The sequence below is a fragment of the Podarcis erhardii genome, assembly GCF_964252035.2.
Source record: "Podarcis erhardii genome assembly, chromosome: 1".
Classification (NCBI taxonomy): domain Eukaryota; kingdom Metazoa; phylum Chordata; class Lepidosauria; order Squamata; family Lacertidae; genus Podarcis; species Podarcis erhardii.
In genome coordinates, this window is record NC_138497.1 from 134856143 (window position 1) to 134873839 (window position 17697).

At 43.2% G+C, this 17697-nt stretch overlaps 2 protein-coding genes across 2 annotated transcripts in view; one reads left to right on the forward strand and one right to left on the reverse strand.

The window, feature by feature from the left end:
- MCM3AP (minichromosome maintenance complex component 3 associated protein) overlaps nucleotides 1-4505 on the reverse strand; it is a 43489-nt gene extending 38984 nt beyond the window's left edge. Inside the window, exons 1-3 of the mRNA XM_081855123.1 lie at nucleotides 4365-4505; nucleotides 1110-2368; nucleotides 435-658 (exon numbers count right to left, since the gene is read on the reverse strand). Coding sequence (XP_081711249.1) covers nucleotides 435-658; nucleotides 1110-2286 — 1401 coding nt within the window. The 5' untranslated portion in view covers nucleotides 2287-2368; nucleotides 4365-4505. The remainder of the gene's footprint in view (nucleotides 1-434; nucleotides 659-1109; nucleotides 2369-4364) is intronic.
- A 2153-nt stretch (nucleotides 4506-6658) lies between these two features.
- On the forward strand, nucleotides 6659-14910 carry YBEY (ybeY metalloendoribonuclease). Its single transcript, XM_081849747.1, has 5 exons — nucleotides 6659-6775; nucleotides 9934-10221; nucleotides 12146-12277; nucleotides 13756-13824; nucleotides 14777-14910. Exons 2-5 carry the CDS (start codon nucleotides 10012-10014, stop codon nucleotides 14861-14863), a joined length of 498 nt encoding a protein of 165 aa, XP_081705873.1. The 5' UTR covers nucleotides 6659-6775; nucleotides 9934-10011; the 3' UTR covers nucleotides 14864-14910.
- Nucleotides 14911-17697: the final 2787 nt, after the last annotated feature.

Here is a 17697-nt window from a genome sequence, read left to right on the forward strand (position 1 = left end):
TGTTACTGTTGCCCAAGACTTTTCTATTGAGAAGGCTGCAATTTTTACTATGAATACATAGAGCAATAGGCAATACTTGCCAGTAAACAACTGCAGGAAACGTTTGAGCAGGTCATTCCCACAATATTTGCATCTCCTTGTCACAGACCCTGAAATCCTACTGCTTTCAACAAGACTTGTGCCCTAAGTTAGAGTGCAGATAACATTACCCTACTACCAACATTTTCCATATGATAAAGGTCTATCTGTCAACCCATGAATTTCCAGAACGAGCGGCTGTAGTGGGAATAATTCTAAATTATTATTATTATCATCATCATCATGATTTATTATATTTGTTTCCCATGCTTCACCACATTAGCACATATCTGTACAAAAACTATGCATGTAAAAGCTTAACACTTCTGATTTTGTATTAATATTTAAGAACTCACATGATCAAAACAGTGTACAATAGCCAGCTTTTTGTTTACATTGGTACGGATCCGTTGGAATCGAATAAATTTCTTCAAGTGATTCTCAATAACGTTTCTGTTATTTAGGTGGTCCGGAATATTTTTGTACTGGATGACTGTAAGGTCACTTGATGACAAGCCTCCAAGGCTCTCTGTGCTTCCCCTGTTCTGATTTCGACGCAAAGGGTTGGAGATGGTAGACTCTTAAGGGGAGAAACAGCCTTTCATTATATCAAACATTAATGTAGATTTTTTAAAAAGCATTTATTATTAAGTAGACACCACAGAATAATGAATGTAAAACAACAAACAAAACAGAGAAAAAATGGGCAACCTTCCAGGGACTGCTTACTTGCCAGTGATGAACAGAGCCAGAGGAAGAGAAAAAGACAGATCATGGTAAACCAGGCTACTGTCCAACCATGTGAAAGTCGGAGGGAGGGAGGGAGGGAGGGAGGGAGGGAGGGAGGGAGGGAGGGAGGACATATGTACACACACAACCTCTCTGTCTTCCATGGAGGAAAGCAAAAGGCATCAACACAGTCCAAAGACACATCCCAGCTGGGCAAAAGCATGTGGCATGTGTTTTAAATCAAAAGTGACTGCCATGTTCTCATTATACTAATTCTTGCTGGGGGTGGGGTTGATGCTTACCTTCCTTCAGTGCTGCCTTATTTTCTTCCTTTTTCTTTGTTGCTGATGACCTAACCATTGCAAAACCAGACTGAGTTCCCCCTGCCATACTCGTCTGCTCAATTTCTCCAGATTCTAGAGAAACTCTTTCCATTTTGGACTTCTTCTTATTGCTTTTCAGCATATCTTGCAATGTTCTGTTAAATAGGCCTCCTCCACGGGGCCGATTCAGCTTGACTGGCGGCTTAACGGAAGAATGTTCGCTCCTTGCCAGCAGCTCTGGCTCATCCACAGCATCATAATCATGTCTTCTTGGAGAAGGCTCCTGCTCTTCTTTCCTCTTTTTTCCCTTCCTAAGGATCGGAAGTGACTCACCTGAAGGTAGCAATTCTTCATGTTCTGGTTTGCTTACTTTATTAATTTGACCCAAAGACCCAACAGATGAGTTAGAAAAAGAGGTAAAACTACCAGGGTTTCCAAAGAGACTTATTGGCCTTTTTTTATCATCCTCTGTGATCTTGCTTGGTAAAGGACTACTGAATGAAGGCACTAAAGTATTACTGCTTGCAGGTTTTGAAAAGCTGATGCTTGTATTTACACTTGAACTGCTGCTCTCTTGAGAAATACCAAAGGGGGGTACGCTTCCAGATCCACTACTACCTGGTAAGGAAAATGTGAATGGAGTTGGCGTTATCTGATTTGGCAGTTTCTCTTGTTCTGAACCAGTGCCAAAGATAGGCTGAAACAAAGCATTCTCGGGGGGTTTGAAGCTGAAATGTGGCCTCCCAAAACTACTGCCAGAAGTTTCTCCAGACGTAGCTCCAAAGCTAGAAGTATTCTGAGAACCCCCAAGATTCGTAGGTGGATTAAAATTGAATCCTTGCTTGCCAGCAATGGAAGAGCTAGTTGGCAGAGAAGTCACAAAGGAAGTTGTTTGTCCAAGGGAAAAAGGCTGGGTAAATCCTGGGGGTTGCCCAAATCCTAAACCTTGCCCTGAAGGTTGCAGTCCTGAAGTTATGGTGAAGTCAGAGTGGGGTGCAAACCCTGGATTCTTTAACAGTCCACCACTGTTCTGCCCAAAGACAGGAAGCTGACTGAACTGGAATGGTGGCTGAACTGGAAATATTCCTGCTGAAGTTCCAGGTGGAGTCTGGAAAACTCCAGGTGGCTGTCCACTAAATGGTGTATTGGGATTCATATTCACAACCAGCCATCTACGCAATAGGTTCTCCCACCTAGAATGTGGTAGCTTTCAACTCCTAACCCATTGTTCTCATAATCTGCAAAACAAAATAAGTAGGACATATTGTAATATCAATACAATTCTTTTAATTAAGAAATTGTTTCAGGAAAATATAAACATTTCACATATGCTCTAGCAACACATTAGCTACATCTAGTGCTGAATCATATTATTAAGGACCTATCATAAATACATTTAATCACAATATCACAGTATGAGAACCTATTCTATTAAAAGCCTTTTCATTAAAACAGCTTTTCTTCATAAGCTCTTGATCAAGAGATCCCATTGAAAATGTCAGTACAGTTCTCTCATCATCAAGACCAGTTTGAGCATGACATCAAATATAAATAATAAATTACACATATTTAAGCACCTTAGCCTAAATAATTTGTAGATTTACTGAAGGTCCTATTTTATTACTAACAGGGAAAGCAAAAAGAATGGAGAACCCTTACCAATAATTAAGTAAATTACTAAAACAAAATGCATTACCATACAAAAGTATGCTGACTTTTACTAAGGTTTAATCTTCCCATCGTTCTTATTGTCCCCTTTGACATTATAGATGAAACTCGGAAAATTAGAATATCGTGGAAAAGTTCATTTATTTCAGTAATTCAACTTAAAAGGTGAAACTAATATATGAGATAGATTCATGACATGCAAAGCGAGATACGTCAAGCCTTTATTTGTTATAATTGTGATGATCATGGCATACAGCTGATGAAAACCCCAAATTAACAATCTCAGAAAATTAGAATATTCTATAATATTTTTCGAGTTTCACCTGTATGTAGCATGAAAAATGAGATACAAGGGCAATACAAGTCATTGACCGGGGGAAAAGACAGGTTAGGCTTCTATTCTTCCTTTTCAAGGACTACTTTAACCAAGGTGGTAAATGTGTGTCTGGGCTATGATCATTTTGGATCACAAGTGGAAGTTCAAGTGACTGAATGATCTTCCACACACTTCATGCATACAGAAAGCAAACATGATTAAGAGACAGCTACAATGGACCTTTCCACCTGACATCATAGTTTTCTACGCACAGGCAGTTGTTTCGGCTTGGGGAAGCATTTAGTCATATGCGGCACTGCTGTCTGAAGCAACAAGGGTGCAAGCCAGCCTTCCCCAATCTGGTGCCCTCCAAACATTTTGGATTACAGTGCACACCAGGAAACTTGTTGTTTGCTTTATTTATACGTTGCTGTGTTTTATATTAATACTGTTTACAATGGTTTCTTCCACCACCTCCAATAATATTGTGATTACTGTGAGCTGCTTTGAAGCCTCCAGTTGTTGCTGGAAAAGCGGAATAGAAATATTGAGTCAAATAAAATAAACAATGGAAGGGCTGATACCATGCTGTTTTTGTTGTAATTATCCATGTTTTTAACCCACTGCAGTCTTGGATGACAGCTAGAAAAAGATCCCATAGGCAGGTAGACTTTGCATTTGTGGTCAACCTCAGGCATCACTCCTTATCGGTTAGCCTACCCCTTACATAGAGGCGAAGGAGATTGCTTTCAGACCCTTTATTTGCATATGTAACGAATCAGGAAAAAGGCATTAGATAAAATAGCTTGTACATTATTTTGGTGATTTGGGGGTTTAATCCGAAATCAAGCTAGATTGAATCTTGCTTGTGTCTGCTATCTTCCGTCTCTTTAATCATGGGTGTTGGCTCATATCCTCTGCTTTATCTTATGAACGCTACGGCTACAAGTTTGTCATGGCCTTTGGCGAGTACAATACACTTAGGAACTTATGGGCATGTTTTTCATGCAGTTCCAACTCTAACCTTCCCTTCCACCCCCCACCCCAATGATCGTGTTGTTTTTGTTTTTCCCCATGTGTTTAGCTGCCCTTTTTCCTATCCGTAAGCCGCCTTGGGTCCCTGTCAAGGGGAGAGGCGGTCTGCAAACGAGCACATCCGAATTAGGCCGCCCGCCATAACAGCCCCACCCCCCGCCCCGGCCTCGAACTGTCGCCGGAAGGGCGCCGCGGGCAGAGCCACTTCTCCTCACCCGCCGCCGCCGCGGAGAGCCGCCTCGGGGTCCCGGAAGCGCCTCTGCCCCGCTGGGCGCCCACGAGCGTCGCCTCACGAGAGAGGCTTCGGCGACGCTCCCAGAACGACGGGCTCCCTCAGGCAGCAGCTTCCGCCTCTTCAGGGCAGGAGACGGAAGTGACGTTTCTCTCCAGGCAACCGGGCCCCGCCTCCTCGTCTGGACAGGTTCGAGAGGCGGAGGCCGGCCCCGCCTCCCCCGCCCGAAGCGCATGCGCAGTAGGGAACGCTTGCCAGGCGGTGTTTTTATCATCATCACGGATACGACGGAGCGGTGGGCGAATTTCATAAAGGACTACTAAAAGTGCAAGACCTCTGCAGCGTCTCTCCGGGGCCGTGGAAGCCCGTCCAGCTCCTGGGATTTGCAGGCCGAGCCTATTATTGGCTTGCCTGTTTATTTCGTGACAAATTAGGCGCCGCTTAATTGCAAGGAGACTGTCAGCATCGCCCTTGAGCCAGTGTACCAACTGGACTCATGCACTACAGCCCCGACTGGGCTAGGCGAGCTGGGTAGCACTGCCAGAGACCTCCTTTCCCACAGGAACAGGTCACAGTGCTGTGGACTCACAGCTTGGAGCTGAGAGCACCGGATTCACTGTCTCAATTATACAGTCGTTGCGCAGCAGCGTTTTGCAGAGTCTTGCAGAGTATAAACCACTCGGAGAGCAGCTCTGTAGAATATCTTCCTTTTATTCTATTGCTACAGCTATAATACAAAACTATATACAGAGCTACAGATTCTAAGCATAAATCAATGCTATACTCTGAGTGCCTGCAGCTGCTCTTAGCAGCAATCTTATCACTAAACACGATCTCTTGCACTCTCTCTCCGACCCACTGACTGACTCTCTCTCACACACATATTCACTCACTTAACTAATTAAGTAGAGAGCAGTACATTGCTCCTCCTCTCTGTAGAGTCAGCAGAGACCTCAGGAGATTCTTGGATATGGGAGGGGTGAAATCTCCTCATCGGGGCGGTTTGCAAAAAGATTAAACAGCAACATCGACGAAAAGAATCCCGACCCTCCTTTTAAAAGATGGCCAAGTTAAAATAGTGAGCCTGGGCGACCTTCACCTGGATTCAGATTTTGTCGAAAGGCGCCTGCGGGCGGGGCAGCTCCAGAGGCAGGGAGTTCCACAGCGCCCGCGACGCCCCTCGACCTCCGATAGGCGGGAAGAAGCAGCCGCTGGGCTGCTCCCTCCCCCGGGGGCGCGAGGAGGGTGCTGCCGCCCTCGAAGGCCCCTGAAGGAGCCCTGGGCACCAGGGTCCTGCAGCGAGACCGGCCCAAGGGGCGCTGCTCCTGGAGACCCGCCGGAACGCCCTGCCTGCGGCTTGCCGGGCGGCGTGGGAGCAGTCTCCTCGGGGCAGAGGTCCCTCCGGGGCGCGTGGGCCGCTCTCTCCCATCGCTGTGTCCTCCGGGCGCCTGCCAAAGACCTCCTTGTTTAGGCACGATGAAGCCTTCCATATTTTTATGCTGTCTTGTTTTTAACACTGGATTGGAAGCCGCCCAGAGTGGCTGGGGAAACTCAGCCAGATGGGCTGCGTATAAATAAAAAATTATTATTATTATTATTATTATTATTATTATTCTATGATCTAGTCTTTCCCATTGTGCTTTTACTTTGGCAGGCCGTTAGAAGTACGGCTGGTATTAAGAGATATGAAAAAAAAAGGTTTAGAAATAAGTAAAAACTAATGGTGAGGATTTGCTGAACTAACAATTTGAATTGGAATACAAGAAAGGGAGGTAGGAGGAGGTCTGGAAAATAAGTTAAAAGAAAATAAGTCATGGAAATTCTATGTGTTTTTAATTATTTTTGTATTTTTTTGTATCTTTGTTACTTTCTTTTTTTCAATTTCACATTGTATTATTTTTGGAAAACTTTAATAAATATGCTTAAAAAAAAAAATAGAAGTACGGCTGGTAAATGTTGCGGTGCTTTTGGTAAACCTTTGCTTGGAAGGGTTCCTCTCCCTACAATCAAGCAACTCCTAAATTACATGGCGTTGGTAATAAACGCGTCCGAGCGGGGCAGGAGGGCAGTTGCAGGCCGGGTGGGCTTCTTGCAAGGGCGGCAATCGGAGGGGTCTCTTCGCCCGAGCGAGCGAGCGAGCGAGCCTCCGCCCCAAAGGTGTTGCAGGCGCAGCCGGCCAGAGAGGAGGCGGCGCGGGCCTTGGCCGAGCAGGGAAGGGAAGGGTCGGCGGCGCTCTTTCCCGGCGCCTTCTCTATGGCGGAAGCGCCTCCGTACCGGAAATCAGAGTCCCTCGAGCTTCCGGAGGGGGAAGTCCGGGCTCGCCTTCCCTTCCGCCAGGGAATCCGGAGCGAGCCGGAGGTTCCCCTCGAGGGGCCGCGCTCGGGGCGGGGGAAGGTAAGCTGTGTCGCTTTATTGCACCTTCAGGAAAACGGGATGATGATGAATTATATTTATTGTTATATTTAATAATAATAAAATAATAATTAATAATACAGTGGTACCTCTAGTTAATAATAATACTGTACAATGATACTTTTGGTTAAGAACAGAGGTTGGTACTTAACAGTAACCTGAAACTGTTCTTAACCTGAAGCACCACTTTAGCTAATGGGGCCTCTCGCTGCTGCTGCTGCTGCTGCACGATTTCTGTTCTCATCCTGAAGCAAAGTTCTTAACCCGAGGTACTATTATGGGTTAGTGGAGCCTGTAACCTGAAGCGTATGTAACTCGAGGTACCGCTCTAATAATAAGTTTTATTTATACTCCGCCCTTCCCAGCCAAGACCAGGCTCAGGGCGGCTAACACCAGGTATTAAAACAATTGATTAAAATACAACATAAAAACAAGATTAAAATACAGTGGTACCTCAGGTTACATACGCTTCAGGTTTCGTACGCTTCAGGTTACAAAGTCCACGAACCCAGAAATAGTACCTCGGGTTAAGAACTTTGCTTCAGGATGAGAACAGAAATTGTGCAGCGGCAGCGAGAGGCCCCATTAGCTAAAGTGGTGCTTCAGGTTAAGAACAGTTTCAGGTTAAGTACGGACCTCCAGAACAAATTAAGTACTTAACCCAAGGTACCATTGTACAACATTAAAATGCAGCCTCATTTCAGTAGAAACTCAAATCAAAAACTTTTTGGGGATGAAAACGTCAAATTTTCACCAAGGCCAACTATCCAGACTGGTCCTACATTCGTTTATTGGAATTACTTACATCCTGCTTTTCAAGATACAAACCTTTCCACGGCAACTTACAAGTAACATGAAAACACGTTTAACACACACATACAACAGAACAATACCAGTATATAAAATGGCTCTCTTTTGGTTTGTGTCTGTTGTTATAGTTGCTCTCTCTGTGTTATAGATATTATAGAGAATCTTCCCCGTATGGCAGCTGCTGGTGGAAGGGCCTTGGCTGAGGCGGTGCAGGCAGAGCAGCCTTTTGCACGTCCTTTGCTTGTGTCCCTTTCTTGAGATAAAACGGGCACCCAGGCAACCGTTATTTTGGCACCAAACAGTTGTCCCCTGCCACCACTTGCCTCGGGAGGGCTGTGCCTTGTTGCAACCATTTACTCTGCAATATTCTGCTCTTACCAATTTAAAGGACCAGGATTGTGCAATGTTTCGATGATGAAAAGCATAATCCTCTGAATTGGAGAAATCAAGAGATATATAGCCGCACCGGCAGCATATCTCTTCTTTCTCGTATCCAAAAATGCAAGAAGGGCTTTTACACTCGCCAGAAGCTCGGCTCTGCCCTCCCCGATCATGGAAGGAGCCTTTTAAAAAGTCCCATACGCCCAGAGACTTTGTGCTTGTTCATTGTTGGGACATAGGAAGCCCAGAGCACTTGTTCTTTAGATGTCCCTTTTATGAAGAGGCACGTAGTGAGGCCATTGATCCCCTGCTGATGAGGCTCGCTGACCTCCCGGAAAAGCAAAAATTTGACCTTTTCCTGTTAGGCAAAGATCATAAGATGACCCAGATAGTCGCCAGATTCTGTGTACAGATCTGTAGGTGCAGACCATCCCACAACCCAAACTAGTTCGTTAATAAAATCCTCAAACTCGGCTCCATGGGTGACTCTGGGTTGGGTCATCTCTCTGCGGTAGACCTTTAAGTGTCTATACGCTTACCGCATTTATAAAATTTTAATTTATTGTTGTACATTGTTTTAAATGTTTGCTTTCCTTCTGGGATTGTACCCCCAAGTGTGTTTTATAAGCTGGTCTACAACCGTAATAAATTATCTATCTAATCCTCTGAGGATGTGCAGTTGCACAGTTCAAAATATGCTTGCACATTAGAAACAAGATGCACTTGTACACCCAGCTGGTGGGTTTAACTTCCATTGACAATGGAAAGGGAGCTAAATTCTGAAAGACAACTCTAGGAACTCACACTAACACGCATTTAGCAAAACGTCCCCAAAACCTTTGACTGACACTAGAAAATCACAACTGTTAGTGTTATAAGATTGGGGTGGGGTGGGGAATAGTCTGCATGTCATCTTAGATGGGGTCCTGCAGGAAAAGAGACTGCTTATTTTTATTTTAGTATTTTATTTTAAAAGTTTTTTGCATAGAATATTAATTGCATCCATCCATAACAATTTCACTATTTTTCTGGGGTTCTTCCAACCCTGACTTTCCTCCACCCTTTCCCTGGTTTCAAATATTTATCTCTTCTCTTTTCTGCAACTAAATATTTTTTATCCAATCTATTAAATCTCCTTTTTCAATACTTTTTATCAATTATATTACAAGTGCTAATCCAATCCTGATGTTTTTAAATATTTGCAATGCTCCTTCATATATTCTATAAAATTAATCTACTCGTTTCAAATAATTTTGATCTTCTTGATGTCTGATCTTCCCGGTCAATTTCACCATTTCTGCATAGTCCATTCATTTCAATATCCATTCTTCTTTCAATGGGGTTCTTTCTTCCTTCCAACCCTGGGCATATAACATTTTGCCGCTGTCGTCGCGTACATAAAAATGGCCTTTTTTCCTTCCAGAATCTCTTCTCTTATTATACCTAATAAGAAAGCCTCTGGTTTTTTAACAAAAGTTATTTTAAACATTTTTTTAAAATCTCATTATAAATCATTTCCCAAAAGGCTTTTGCTGACTTACAGGTCCACCACATATGATAAAATGTACCCTCATTCTCTTTGCACTTTCAACATACATTTTTAAATACATTTTTGCAAGTCTTGTCGGCACCAAGTACCATCGGTACATAATTTTCATACAATTTTCTTTTAACGAACATCAAGCAGTAAATCGTAAATCCACTTTCCGTAACTTTTCCCATGACCCACGTCTTTTGCCCAGTGTATCATTGCTGATTTTACTTCTTCATCTTGTGTCTCTCACGAGCATGAGACTTTTAATCTTGGGGTTGTGGGTTTGAGCTCCACGTTGGGCAAACGATTTCTGCAATCCAGGGGGTTGGACTATATGACCTTCGTAGTCCCTTCCAACTCTACAATTCTATGGTTACTTAACCTACTGCAATGATTCTAATCTCTGCCATTTCAGCTGCTGGAACTATCACTGCCGTCTAATGATGTTGGAAAAGCACTACTTTGCAGACCATCGTCTTCACTTTTTAAAGATATGAGCCTGCTCATACGTAACCTGCAGAGAGCCATCCCTATCAGGAGAGTGCCACTTCGCAAGAATATAGAACAAATCCGTCGCATTTTGGGTGTGCAGCAGTTTGATCTTGGTGTTATCTGTGTTAATAACAGGCACATACAGCTGCTCAACAGAAACTACAGATGGAAGGATAGCCCTACTGACGTGTTATCTTTTCCTTTCCATGAGGTAAACATTTTGCTTACGATTCTCCAGTTCAGCAACAGTCTTATGAGGCTTGTCTTGAACAGGAACAAGACAATAGGACTTATTACAAAATGTGTTAAGGCTTCAAGTACATGTGGGTAATTCCAGTTACAGATAGGTAGCCGTGTTGGTCTGCCATGGTCAAAACAAAATAAAAAAATTCCTTCCAGTAGCACCTTAAAGACCAACTGAGTTAGTTCTAGGTATGAGCTTTCGTGTGTATGCACACTTCTTCAGATACACTTCAGATATCTGAAGAAGTGTGCATGCACACGAAAGCTCATACCTAGAACTAACTCAGTTGGTCTTTAAGGTGCTACTGGAAGGAATTTTTTTATGTGGGTAATTGGGGGCCTTTGATGGACCAATCATACTTGTTTAGACGAGGACAAAACAGACGCTGCATAGAAATTTTTAAATTTTGGGAAGATGGAGACCTGTGGCTTCTTTAAAACAAATAGCTGCTTCTGTATAAGCAATGCTCATTTGTAAAAATAAAGTGATATATCATTTATATTACCAGGTCCATTCATCATCATCCTTTTTAACCACCATCGGAAAGTACTTCCATATAGTACTTTGTTATGCTTATAGCTTTACTTTTCCACAATTCATCCAAATAATCCTACAATGTAAGATACTAATTCTGCTCTACAGCTAAGATAGCACTGTTCTAAATGTTCTTATTTCAATAAACCCCATGGAATAAGTATGTGTAAGAGTGCAGCAAAGCAACCATATCGCGTGGTGTTCAGCATGATCTGCTCCAAAGTACACTTATTTATTTATGTACAAAATTTAATATCTTGTCCCTGAAATCATTTGGAACTCTCAGGATAGCTTACAGTGTAAGAACAACAAATAAAATATAAAGTACATTTGCATACAGTGCTTCAGACCTAAGTATATTTAATTAGAAGCCACACTAAAATCAGTTTACTTTTGAGTAGACATGGTTAGGAGTACTGTGTCCAGTTCTGGGCACCACAGTTCAAGAAGGACACTGACAAACTGGAACGTGTCCAGAGGAGGGCAACCAAAATGGTCAAAGGCCTGGAAACGATGCCTTATGAGGAACGGCTAAGGGAGCTGGGCATGTTTAGCCTGGAGAAGAGGAGGTTAAGGGGTGATATGATAGCCATGTTCAAATATATAAAAGGATGTCACATAGAGGAGGGTGAAAGGTTGTTTTCTGCTGCTCCAGAGAAGCGGACACGGAGCAATGGTTCCAAACTACAAGAAAGAAGATTCCACCTAAACATTAGGAAGAACTTCCTGACAGTAAGAGCTGTTCGACAGTGGAATTTGCTGCCAAGGAGTGTGGTGGAGTCTCCTTCTTTGGAGGTCTTTAAGCAGAGGCTTGACAACCATATGTCAGGAGTGCTCTGATGGTGTTTCCTGCTTGGCAGGGGGTTGGACTCGATGGCCCTTGTGGTCCCTTCCAACTCTATGATTCTATGATTCAACAAAGAACTAAGTATTTCCAGTGGAGGAGATCTAACACAGGCCATTTCAGAAGCGGATCATCTCCCTGAGTACCTGTCTGCCAAGTTGCAACAGGAGAAAACAGAGAGCAGGACATAAAAGTTTTTCTCCTTTTTTCTCGATGGCCCTTGTGGTCTCTTCCAACTCTATGATTCTAGGATCGTGCTGCAAAGCTGATAATTTGTGGGTTGCCAGGCCCACACAATGAGAATGCAGATAAAAACCAGACCATTCCAGTTTCCTGGCCCAGAGGCAATCACACGAGCTCCTTTAGTCGCAAGGAGCTTAGAAATCAATATTGTGTTTCAACATATGTCATCTCTGCATTGACACCCATTGTGAATGTTCAAAAAATTTATGGAACTTTGCAAATGTGTATCTGTAACTTTTGGATCATAGTTTGGGCCTGTTCCCTTCACAGAATCTGACAGCAGGGGAGCTGCCTCAGCCTTGTGCTCGAGGTGAATACAATTTGGGAGACATTTTTCTTGGAGTAGAACATATCTATCAAGAGTGTGAGGAGAATAAGGAAGATTTCTACAGTATTCTTACAGTAAGTATATGTTTACTAATTCAGTTATCCTGCTACTTGAGTTGGTTTTTATCTTTAGAGTTCTGACAAGTTACCCGAAAACTTGCTTGGTCTCAATTTACAAAAGAAGCTTCTTTTATTTCCTCACTTCGTTCTAACATTATGTATACTATTAGATTTTCACCCCAAAAAAATTAAATTGCGGGCATATTTTGTTTCATCTAAGCCATTGGGCTACTTCATGATCTCAATGTTAAGGGAAGGAAAGCTTTGCTCCCTAAGACTGTCTGCACAACTACAGCTGCTAGCCACAGTTGCCCTAGGAATGGATCAGTCAGGGCACCAAGGGCAACTGTGCCCCTGCCTCCAATGCTAAGAGCTTGCTTCCTTACCCACACCCTCAAATGGACTCCTGGAGTTCTGTGTCCAGTTGTGGGCACCACAATTTAAGAAGGATGTTGACAAGCTGGAAGGTGTGCAGAGGAGGGTGACCAAGATGATCAAGGGTCTGGAAACCAAGCCTTGTGAGAAATGGTTGAAGCAGCTGGGTATGTTTAGCCTGGAAAAGAGGAGACTGAGAGGGGATATGATAGCCATCTTCAAGTACCTAAAGGGCTGTCACATGGAAGATGAAGCAAACTTGTTTTCTCCTACTCTGGAGGGTAGGACTTGAACCCATGGCTTCAAGTTACAGGAAAGGAGATTCCAACTAAACTTCAGGAATAAATTTCTGATGGTAACAGCTGTTCAACAGTGGAATGGTCTCCCTCTGGAGGTGGTGGGCTCTCTCCTTCCTTCGAAGTTTTTAAGCAGAGGTTGGAAGGCCATCTGTCGTGGATGCTTTAGATGAGATTCCTGGACTACATGACCCCCGGGGACTACAACAGAACAGTACCATGACCCCCGGGGTCTCTTCCAACTCTACCATTCTCTGATTCTGTACCACAGTATTATCACAGGGTTGTTGTGAGGATAAAAATGGAGGGGGAAGTACTCTACCTTGAGCTCTTTGCAGCAAAGGTGGGATATAAGTGTAATGATTGTGTGATAGATAGCTAGATAGATAGATAGATAGATAGATAGATAGATAGATAGATAGATAAGATGGGTGATCTCTGAAAAGTAAACATCTTGGCTGGTTGTCTCATTCCTCTCCTCTGCAACACATTTCTTTAGTGTGTATACTGTAGCCTTGCCTTCCACTTGGTTTCCAATTAAGACACATGACAAGAGAAGAAACACAACTGAATTTCAGTAAAAGACTGAACAAATATCTTTTGCTTTCTAAAGCAAGCCTGCTTATTCTTGAGACAAGCCCCAGTGACTTCCATGAAATGAATTCCATGTAACTTGGTAGGAAAAGCCTAGCCCTAAAACCATGGAAGAGAATTATAATGAGCAAAGTCACCTGTTCATTATTTTGTTTGTTTCCAATATAATGTGGTCCTTGAACACGGGGGGCAGAAGTGAAACTCTGAAATATTTTCCCCCTTGCACAGGTAACAGTTGCTCATGGCATGTGCCACTTACTTGGCTATAAACACAGCACAGAAGCAGAGTGGCAGCAGGTGAGTGTCTTCCTTTTGATGAGCAATTTCACTGCATGCACCGTAATATCTGAGCAGCGAGAGACTCAGGGTTTAATTGTTTGGAACAAAGGTCAGCAGAGACTCTGTCTTTAGGATGGCTTTATTTACACACACACACACACACACACACACACACACACACACTGAGGATAGTATAGAAGGACTCTTAGCATTAGCAATAGCAACAGCTATTGCCTCCCCACTAAGTTTCCAAGGTGAAGACCCCAAAGCCAGTTTTCAATTCTGCACACAGTGGCAGTCAAGCTTCTGTGTCTCCTCTGCTTTCAGCTTCAGCCAAACTCACACAGAGCAGCCCTAACTCTTTTTCTTCTACTTTAAAAAAGATGCCGCCTCCAGCCAGGTGAGAGAGTGCAGACAGCCTATCCCCTCTTGAAAAAGCAGCATTACCCAGTTGTCTCTATGGTAACACAGCTGACTCTTCGGTCACGTAGATGAGGGTGTTAAACAAGACCAGCAACTTGACAAACTGTTTTGACCAGTTCAGCAGGCTCCTTCCTGCAGAGGCCCCCATTTTGTAGATACAAAACCACAACTTCGTTGGGATCCATAGGCATTATCCAAACCAATCCCCCATCCTATAAAAATATTAATACTTGATTCATCTGCAGATGCCCTAGCATATTAATTGGGTGAGAAAACATAAATTTTATGTACCCCATGTGCAGTGTAAGTGACAAATTCATGAAGGGAGTCTGTGGCGCAACAGATCAGTGCATCTGGCTGTTAACAACAAAGTTGGTGGTTTGAGCCTGGCTGCGGTCAGGATTCCTGCACTGCAGGAAGTTGGACTAGATGACTGTCAGGATCCCTTCCAACTCTTTAATTCTATGATTCAAATTTTGTAAGATGACATTGTTGTGTTATTTGGAAGGAAATGTATGCAATCACCATTGCCTTATCTCTTTTTCAGATGTATGAAAAGGAAGCACAAATTCTTCTGGAGCTAAACAGATTGTCAGACACAAATTTGCAACCACTGACCAAACACCACTTCTAAGTGCCAAGTTTGTATGTTGGCTCAGAAATAAAAGAAATGAAAGTTCAGGGTTTTTTTCGTTATTTGTGGGTTTTGCTATCAAGTCCCCAAACAGAAATATAGTAAGAATGCAACTTAAGCTTGTTTTGCAAAATAATGATTTCATTGGAATGGGAAATAAGGAACCTAATGAAGAAAATGAGGAAGACCTTATACTACCATTCCTACTACTAAGAGCCATAACAGGCAGGAAAATACGATTTCATCTTTCAGTTTTTTAAAACGACATCTTGGATTTCTCTCCTTGAAACGGATCCTATTGATCCATTGGTAAGGCTACAAATGTCCCTCTGCGACAACTTAGTTGGGGTCTGGGCATCTTACCTCTTGCCTTCCTCCTCCCCACTGTTTGCAAAATTGTTTTATGCAACAACACATATGTCCCATTATATCCTTTTGCAGCTGCCTGGCATTGTTCAGATCTCAAATGTGCTCAGCTTTCTTTGGGTTATGCCTTGCCATCAGGATGAGGGCATGAACGTAGAAATTGGGCTATCGGAGCAAATAGCAGCTTCCAACTTTGGTGATGATGATGATGATGATGATGTTCAAATAAGTACAGAGCAATTTGTTGTATATCTCACCTCCCCGAAGTAGTAAGTTCTATATAAGTACAGAATTGGTGATTACAGTATACTTCTTGAATACAAATGTAGCTATTCTCTCCTCATTTTCTTCTGGTTTATCAGCTAAACTTGGGAAGCAGTAGAGAATATCGAGGACTGGACAGAGGGAGAAAATTCATCGTTTTTATTATTATTATTAGTCATGGTTTTGGGGTTGTTTATTTTAAAAACTGACCTGCTTCTATGCTCACAGGAAAATTATTGAAGGAGGGGAGGGGCAGAGAGTTAGAGAGGAGGAGGAAAGAGTTGCCCTGTTGATTTGTTTGCAACTTCAAAAACACAGCCCTTTATTCAGGAAAATAAACCCATGAATACCTGAGTGTAGGCAGGTGCGCGCAGGCACAGCGTGAAGACTTGACACAGAGAGGAACCCCACACGGTTTCCCCGCACGTAACGTAACAGTCAGGGAGCCAGCTCAGATAGAGAGAAGGGCAAAAACCATTTTATTCCCTTTTTAAGCGCCGCTTCCCTCACACCCCACCTCTCCTCCTGTGCCTTCCAGGGTTTGGGTCCTGAGTTGAGGGACCTTTTGCTTCTCTCCTTCCAGGTCCCCAACACAATGGGACTTCCTTTTGACCACACTAGACTTGCCTCGCTTCCTTCTTCTCCCCTTCCCACCCGCCTCCGTTGTTCGCTCGCCTGCCTGCCTGCCTGCCTCCTCCAGTCGGGAGCAATGGTGTGCCGAATGTCACCCCCCCCCTCCGGATAATACCCAGGGTGCCCCGTCCCCCTTCCTCCGCCACTGCTGGCAAGGAGGCTGGCAAGGCAACCTGAAAGCATTGGGAGAAGTGGCCCAGCCTGGCCCAGCCTAGCGGAAGCCGAAAGGAAGAAGAGGAGGAAGGTGCGGAGAGGGTCTTGTTTCCTGGCTCGCCTTCTGCAATAGGTAGACTCTCCCCAGGGAAGTTTACAACATCAACTGGAAACATCAATTATTTGTGCTTATTAGAATTAATCATGCTGAAGATCTGCTTGGTGCCTGCTTTTATTAATGTCCAGTTGCTGACGGGACACAGAGAGAAGAATGTAAAGGAACTGAAGGAGACCGAGGTCAGATAAAACTAGTTGACATCTCTCAAGTGACTCTATTACGCTGTCGGACCACAAGTGCTCACTATGCCACCGAAAAAGTCAAGAAACCCTGTGAGGGAACCAACCTATGAAAGCTCCGAGGGAGAGGAAAATGGGAATCCGCAGGGAGAAGGGCAGAGTTTAGAGGAGATATCAGAAATTCCTTCCGAGGCAGTAGAGCCTAGACTCTCTTTAGAATTTGAAAAATGGAAGTTGGAACAGTAATACAAATTTAAATTAGAGAGAGAAAAAAATAAGGCTGAACAAGAAAGAGATAAAATTAAGGCTGAATAAGAAAGAGATAAACTTAAAGCTGAACAAGAAAGAGATAAAATTAAGGCTGAACAAGAAAGGGAGCAGTACCATCTGAGGGAAAAAGAGATGCAATTTCAGTTAGAAATGCGGAAAATGGAATTGGCATCTGTGGGAAAACCAAAATAATAATAATAGCACAAATGATCAAAGCCAGGTTAAGATAGACCTCAAGCGTTTTCCCAAATTCAAAGAGAAGGATAATCCGGAGGCTTTTATCGTCTCATTTGAAAGAGCATGCAAAGATTTCCAAGTAAAAGATGAGGAAAAAATGATAATATTAAGGGCTAGAATTAGTGGAACCTTAGCCGAAATATATGTGCAAATGCCAGAAGATCAGTCTAGAAATTCTGACATGTTTAAACAATTAATTTATACCTGATTTGGAACAACCTCAGAACAGTTAAGAAAGCAGTTCAGGAGTGTGACAAAAATGAGGGAAGAAACGTTTGCTCAACTTGGAGCCAAAATTTCAAATTACCCCACAAAGTGGCTAGAGCAGGAAGGTGCCAATTCAGTTCAGAAGATCAGGGAGATTATGGCGCTTGAACAATTTTATACAACCATCAACGAGAAATTGAAACATCTGGTAAAAAAACGACATCCCAAAACTATACAGGAGGCAGCCACTTTAGCTGACCAAATTAATGAAATTAGAGACCAGGGATTTGATGGTCCAAAATTTGGTGGGAAAGTGTGGGAGTACCCCAAAAACAAATTTCAATATGCCAAGGAAAGCCCTACCTCAGGGACAAGTAAGGGAAATATGCCACAAACTAAAAGTCCAA

Bases quoted from the DNA above. Each gene is read 5' to 3' on its own strand.
- YBEY (XM_081849747.1), top strand. From the start codon at position 10,012: ATGAGCCTGCTCATACGTAACCTGCAGAGAGCCATCCCTATCAGGAGA. The intron at 12,278-13,755 runs GTAAGTATATGT...CCCCTTGCACAG, and splicing joins ATTTCTACAGTATTCTTACA to GTAACAGTTGCTCATGGCAT. The intron at 13,825-14,776 runs GTGAGTGTCTTC...TCTCTTTTTCAG, and splicing joins CAGAAGCAGAGTGGCAGCAG to ATGTATGAAAAGGAAGCACA.